Here is a 7,913-nt window from a genome sequence, read left to right on the forward strand (position 1 = left end):
CAGTAGTCTTTCTATACTTCTTTAGAACCTCTGACCAAAATGTTACACACAGGCTCTACAGTGCCCTCTGGTGGAGTTATTCAATATGTGAATGATAGATTGTGAATGGTTGTTTATCAGAAATCCTGATGTTATTTTATTTTTTTACACTTTCATGACTGTTACTTTTTTTTTAAACTGGACTCATTCTTACTTATGACCTGTTTCAAAAAGGAGTAAAATATAAACAACATAAATAATCATACATCAACACTTGAAATAAAGTAATAGAGTTGCTGTAGGCTTACAGTAGGTCTTCTGTTAGATTACACTGGATCCTGAGCTCTAATGGTGGAATGGTGGAAGTTCAATAGAGATGCAGCACCCAAACCCACCCAAACTTAAACAGTCTCTGCCTGTGACCATCACTGGTACAAAACCGGGGAATTTGGAGGTTCATTTGAAGGCATCTGTCTCCTCCGGTTAAAGCTTTTCTAGAACATCAGGGGAATTTCAGTAGCTTAAAGCAGTGAGTTATAAAATAATTGTTGTTGTAAAATAGTGAGTTATAAAATAATTGTTCTCTGCAGATGATGGTAGAAGAACATTAGAACATTAGAACATTCTGCTGTCAGTACATTTAAATTAGTGATTGTTTTTGTCTACAGCATGCAGCGACTGCAAAAATGGTCCAAGAGGAAGAGTGATTGTAGGAGTGATTGTAGGAGTGACATTTGCTCTGGTGTTGATCGGAACAGCTGTTCAGATTTTCTGGGTTCATAGAGCTGGTGAGTATAGACTGTATAAATACAGGTTCTGTTTACAGTGGAAAACACAGTTTTAAAAACACTGTCATGTACTCTGCCTAGATATGTTCTCCAGAGTTTTACTAGATCAGTGCTGTCACTGATGTTTCCAGCTGTTCTTCAACTCAGTGTGTGACATTAGTGGCAGCTTTAGAGGTGAAATTATCAGAACTGAATCTGATCTCTTACATGTGTGGACAGCGGTGGAAAACTTTATAATAACCAGAACTGTAAAGACCCTCCCTTCATAATTTCACATCAGCCGGTCAGTTCTTAGAGACGGTGTTCTAACAGTCTCTAGAACCCACAGAGCGGCCCTGCTGTGAATGAGCATGTCATTAGTGTAGAATAGTCACTTAATATTTATAATGTTTTACTGTGTTTCAGTGTTAATTCAGCCTTATTTCAAGCATGTTATTTAGAGCTACAACAATTATTTGATACAATTTGATAATTAAAATATTCAAAAGCTCTTTTTGAATTACAGAGACTTACAGATCGGTAGTGTGAGATGCTTTCAGTTTAAATTTGTTAGGATTCTCTACGTCCAGCTGACTCGTATGAACGTCTGCAGAGATTCTGTCTGTGACTTTTACTCTTTATGAAATAGATCCAGAATGAATGATGAATAGTTTTGTGTAGGATTTGTTTAGTTTTAATTTCAGGTAAAAAAGACAATCATCATCAAACTGTAGCTTAAATAGCAATAAGTAGTTCATCACTGTGGGTTCAGGTGGTCAGTAGTTGGGCATCAGAATGTTTTTTCCATTGTTGTGTCAAAAATGTGTGAACATAAAATGTTTATACATTAAATAAATGAATGAATAAATTAATACTTTTAAATAACATACATTTTTTAATCTCTAATTCAAGATTGTGCAAGAGAGCGACGCAAGTCTGAAGGTGAGTGTTACTGTCATTTCACACTTCTGATCATCGTCTGTGGTGATACAGATTCAGTTTGAGGTTCAGTTGGACAGATTAGATTTTTATTTTATTGAGTTTCTAATTTTAACTCTGGCACAAAGTGCTTGTATTTCAGTTTATTTATTAATCTAATACGTTCTTCAGGTTCTTACTCACAATTTCAGAAATTACCTCTAGTGTTCAGCCACACAGGAAGGTCTTTTTAAAGTTGGGGTGCTGAAATTTTAAGCAGCGTTTATGTGACGTGAACGATGACGTCATGCAAAATGATTCACCTTTTTATTTTGAATTTTTTTGCTGATTTCATCAAACAGAGCGTTTTGTGACCTGCTGTAATGAGGACGACAGTTTATCATAACTGACACGTTAAACTGCTGATACTGATTTCGCTGCTCTCTCTCCTTCTGAATGAACTTTATGTAGATGAGCTGAGCGGCGACCAATCAGATTGTTAATGAGTTGCGGTAAAGATTGTGTCACACAGTTACACACTGAGGTTCAGCTCTCGAATAGAGAGACGATGGTTAATAAAAAATGAGTGTATTCACAGCGCTGGACATTATTACATGTTTAAAAAGAGGATTCAGCTGCTTTGTGGTTCAGAACTGCCCACAGCTCTGACCACACTTCCCTCTTTAACTTCAACCTGGGAGTGTTTTAGTGACGCCCCCAAAGCGGTCAGCAGGTCAGGGAAGTGATTCAGCTCTTAAACAGTGAACGGCTACTGCAGGGGTTGAAAATATACGGATAAAACATAAAAACTCAAACTCTAAAACAAACACACTGAACTTTACTGCGTTCAGATTCATTTACAGTTCAGATCTGTTTTAATTTAAGGAGTTTCAGTTAAAGGATCCTGAAATCTCAGCACCCCCACTCCCCCCGTCCTGCCTCAGCAGGCCATCTGTTAGGGTTGTTCTGCCCTCACAGTGCGTTCAGGCCTCCCTGACAGACAGTCAGCATATACAGTTCAGTAAATAAGTGACCACTCCCTCTACAGAGACACACTGCTGTACATTTAACACACAGTTACTGTTTATTTACTGAATTTAACACATTGAGGACAGAAGGAAAAATAAAATGGGGTCTGTGAAAAACTATTTTATGATGATCTCAGACACAGATGTGATTTAGCTTTACAGTAAATGGACACTGTTCCTAAAGAGGCCATTTTCCCTATTTTGCCCCGTTTTCCTTTAATCATTACACATTTATAGTAAATTGTGTGTAAAACTTTCTCTTCAGATGTGGTGAATGATGCACCGCCCACTCAATCAGATGAGCAGATTCCTATGGTGAATGATGCACTGCCCACACAATCAGATGAGCAGACTCCTATGGTGAATGATGCACTGCCCACACAATCAGATGGGGAGACTCCTATGGTGAATGATGCACTGCCCACACAATCAGATGAGCAGACTCCTATGGTGAATGATGCACTGCCCACACAATCAGATGAGCAGACTCCTATGGTGAACAGTGCACCGCCCACACAATCAGATGAGCAGACTCCTATGGTGAACAGTGCACCGCCCACACAATCAGATGAGCAGACTCCTATGGTGAAAAGTGCACCGCCCACACAATCAGATGAGCAGACTCCTATGGTGAATGATGCACCGCCCACACAATCAGATGAGCAGACTCCTATGGTGAATGATGCACCGCCCACACAATCAGATGGGGAGACTCCTATGGTGAATGATGCACCGCCCACACAATCAGATGAGCAGACTCCTATGGTGAATGATGCACTGCCCACACAATCAGATGGGGAGACTCCTATGGTGAACAGTGCGCCGCCCACACAATCAGATGAGCAGACTCCTATGGTGAATGATGCACTGCCCACACAATCAGATGGGGAGACTCCTATGGTGAACAGTGCGCCGCCCACACAATCAGATGAGCAGACTCCTATGGTGAATGATGCACCGCCCACACAATCAGATGCGCAGACTCCTATGGTGAATGATGCACTGCCCACACAATCAGATGGGGAGACTCCTATGGTGAACAGTGCGCCACCCACACAATCAGGTGAGATTAATTAGAGTGTAACTGTGATCTGAGCTCTGAGTCTCTACACACTGAGACGTCTTTACTGAACTGCTGTGTTTATCAGGATGATGATCTGAACTGACAGCACTGCTGATTCAGCACAGCAGCTTTTTAAAGCTTTTTGCTGTGATGTTCCTAAAAATTAAACATCAGTGAATAGAAATATTAAAATTCTTTGGTTGAATCAGTGCAGTGTGATTAGTGTATGATCTTCTCCAGACTCTTCTTTACCTGTTTTAATCCATATCCAGCTGACTCATATGAACATCTGCAGAGATTCTGACTGTGACTTTTCTCCTTTAGAAATAGATTCAGGGTGTTAGTGTTTTGGATTATAAATACATTTTTTACCTTCAGATAAAAAAAAAATCATCATCAAACTGTGCCCTTAAATAGCAATTAGTAGATTATTTATAATATTACTTTCATAAATGTGTCAAAAAATATGTAAACATAAAATATGTATCCATTTAAAAAGGAATAATTTGTTTAATTAATTTAATTACTATTTTATGTCTAATTAAAGGAGGTGAAGGTGATGTACAAGTCAAGCCTGTGAATCCTCAGCCAGATGGTGAGTGTTACTGTCATTTGCCACTTCTGATCATCATGTTTGGTGATACAGGTTCAGTTTGAGGGTCAATTTTACAGATTAGATTTTCTTTCTAATCTCCACACTGAGTTTCTCCTTTAGACTCAAATCACACAAATCACAGACACTGAGATTCAGCTCTCGAATGGAGAGATAAGGGTTAATAACACAGGAATGTGTTCAAAGCTCTGGACATTATTCTGTGTTTGAGTGTAAAGACAGAGTTTGGGTGCTTTGTTGATCAGAACTGCCCACAGCTCTGACCACACTTCCCTCTTTAACCTCAGCCTGGGAGTGTTTTAGTGACGCCCCCAAAGCGGTCAGCAGGTCAGGGAAGTGATTCAGCTCTTAAACAGTGAACGGCTACTGCAGGGGTTGAAAATATACGGATAAAATATAAAAACTCAAACTCTAAAACAAACACACTGAACTTTACTGCGTTCAGATTCATTTACAGTTCAGATCTGTTTTAATTTAAGGAGTTTCAGTTTAAGGATCAGCACTGCAAAATACACACAGACTACATTGAAAATGTGGTCACACCTGAAAAACATGCAAAACTATCTGGACGTCACCTACAAGAGTGAGAGCAGCGTGGGCCTGGTTTAGATCTGAAATGAAAGCTAACAAAGATAAACAGATCAGTTATGATGTAGAGCTGGGTTTATTGGTGTCACACTGACATTATCTTGTTTTCATGTTAACTTGTTTCTGGGAGCAGATGGACGGACAGACAGTGGACACACAGACACTGACTGTAAAGAAGATGTGGACCTTGTTCTGCCTCGACTCACTGGACACTGAAATACCAAGATAAGTATTACACAGAGGATCAAACTCTCCAAAAGGGCCCCAATTTTGCTTGTTGACTCTCATTGCAAACTGAAACCGTTTAGTATGATTAGCAGTGAAGCTGCTGATGGGTTCTCAAGAAAAACACTGTAGCTGAAGGGATGCAGCTCCAGCAGTGACCGCAGAGACATTGGTGGTCACTTTTCTCGAGACAGAGAACTCAAGATTAAACACCCTGCAGATCTTCTGTGAAAGTCACAGGATTATTATAAACTCTTGATAATGTTGAGGAGGAATAAACTGTTTCATGGGGAAATCTGACAGCTGGTTGGATAAACACTCAAAGTCTGAGACTGAAGGATTTCACATGGGAACAGCTGGATGGATGTACAGTGGATTCAAGGCACTGAGTGTCTGAAAAGAAGATGTGGACCTTATTCTGACCTCTCTTGGCCCACTGGACGCTGAAATGCCAGTGTAAGGACTACACAGAAGAGCGTACTTTACAAAAGGCCTCAGTTACGCTTTTTATGACCAGTCAAAACTGTTTGGTATGAGTAGCGATGAAGCCACTGATGGATTTTTAAAAGACACTGTAGCTGAATGGATGCAGCTCCAGCAGTGACTTCAAACACAGAGGAGGATATTATTCTGGAGTTAGAGAACTTGGTGGATCAGTCTGAGTCCTTAGTGCAGATACGGGGCTAATGCTGCGTTCGGGCGCTCATCAGAAGGTTGTTTATCCCAGATAGTTACTAGTAAATATGATTAAACTCCATTCTGGTGCTCAATCATAACGGTTAGCTTCGCCCTGTACACAGAAAAAGAAAGAAAGAAAGAAAGCAGAAAAAGAAAAAGAAAGCAGAAAAAGAAAAAGAAAGCATGGCGGTCCGGAGAATCTTACTTTCTCTTTACTGTGTTAAGAAGCACACAGATCTAATAGAAGCACATCTGGGGTCATTTTACAGAAACTTCTTACATCTATATTCTGATCTGTTTAGTCTCCATGACGACGTCAGTAGGGACTGAATTTAGTTCAGTAGCTATTCCAGAATAGCAGCTCTGAACTTCATAATCTCATCATGAACTCCAGATAAGAAATCAGCATCACACAGACATCCTAACTAGACTAAACCTCCTAAATCCTGTCCTAACTTTAGGATGAACCCCAAGTGCAGCGTTTTACTGCCTTTATCAGCTGTTCGAGCGCAATGTCCACGTTTTAAACACCACTCGAACGCAGCATAAACTCAGCCTCAGGACGCTGCTGATCCATCAGGAACATTCTGTGGTTCTTTCTCCACAGAGATGATCCACAAATAGGAGACAGAAGCTTCATTTATGGCTTCAGCAACTGAAAAACTAATAAAATAAGATGGCGACAAAGGGACCTAAGGAACCCTCCTGTACTGGATTCAGTGGTTTTGTGGAGTTAATTTTGTGATAAAAGTTGCACATAAATAATAAAATCCACAAGCAAAATATTAAGAATCAGAATGTCAGAAATATGGTGCACATAGAGTTAAATCAAACTTTTACAGAAGATCACTACTCATTTTCACTCATTCTGATATGAATTTATTACTCGTTTTGCCAATTTTTATTTTCGTTTTTTTCTGTTTGTTGATCTCACTGAAAGTTGTTTTTTTTTCTGGAATCGCTCTTTTTCTGACACTGAGGGATTCTGGGGTAGAAACAACAAAAGACTGAACAGCCACCATAAACCCAGAACTCACAGCCAACCAGGACAAGATGACTTGATTCCTTTTGTAGTGATTAAACATTACTGTCCATCCACTGACGGCAGCAGTGACTCATACAGTACGGGGTTTTTGACTCTTCACTGTGTTTAGGTCAGCGCTGCGTTGTTTAGGTCAGTGCTCCATTGTTAAGGTCAGCGCTGCATTGTTTAGGTCAGCGCTCCATTTGTTTAGGTCAGCGCTGGATTGTTTAGGTCAGCGCTGGATTGTTTAGGTCAGTGATTTCCTGACCCAACACTCCTGATCAGCTCATGAAGGCCTGATAATCAGTTGATGAGCTGGATCAGGTGTTTTACTGTAAGGAGTGGTTGAAGCCGTGTGGAGCTGCAGGTCTCCAGAAGCAGGTTAATAAACTCTGATTTAAACAGCTGTAAAGCTCACTGAGTTAGCACTATAGCAGACACCGCTAGGCTAGTTAGCACCAGCAAAACAAAGCTGCAGAAAGCTTTGTTTACCTAATATACTTTAATTTCCAATTTCACACAGGAACACAGGACCCTGAGTGTTACATTAACAAATATGACAAACATTGCTAAACAGGGTCAGACACGTCAGCACTGCCCTCTGACCAAACTACACAGAGTACGGAGAGCTCCACCATGTCCGAGAGCGTGGCTGTGTTCAGATGACCTGTCACTCCAAATCGGTTAACCAGTAAAGAATGACCTCTTCTCAGACCCGCCCCCTCCTAAAAAGTATACATAAATATAAGAAATTCATATCAAATGAGTGAAAATGAGTAGAAATCTGTTTGAAAAGTTAATTTAACTCTCATAATTTGAATTTGCAGAGTATTTTTGACATTTTGATACTTATAATAATATTTTGCTTGTGGATTTTATTTTTTGAAACTTTTGGCACAAAATTAACTCCATATGGTTTATTTTGTTTGCTCTTTGGTGCCACCTACCTGTGATTGTGGGTAGCTGCACTGAAGAGGAAGTGAGCTAATAGTGAATATTCAGGACAGGAAGTAGTTCAGAAACACTTTAT

At 40.0% G+C, this 7,913-nt stretch overlaps 1 protein-coding gene across 1 annotated transcript; it reads left to right on the top strand.

Moving 5' to 3' along the window:
• The first annotated feature begins 2,988 nt into the window (after positions 1-2,988).
• LOC118815159 (cell surface glycoprotein 1-like) lies at positions 2,989-6,983 on the top strand. Its single transcript, XM_036581086.1, has 3 exons — positions 2,989-3,620; positions 4,303-4,350; positions 5,087-6,983. Exons 1-3 carry the CDS (start codon positions 3,005-3,007, stop codon positions 5,170-5,172), a joined length of 750 nt encoding a protein of 249 aa, XP_036436979.1. The 5' UTR covers positions 2,989-3,004; the 3' UTR covers positions 5,173-6,983.
• Positions 6,984-7,913: the final 930 nt, after the last annotated feature.

This window comes from Colossoma macropomum, unplaced genomic scaffold (genome assembly GCF_904425465.1).
Source record: "Colossoma macropomum unplaced genomic scaffold, Colossoma_macropomum, whole genome shotgun sequence".
In the NCBI taxonomy this organism is placed as follows: Eukaryota; Metazoa; Chordata; class Actinopteri; order Characiformes; family Serrasalmidae; genus Colossoma; species Colossoma macropomum.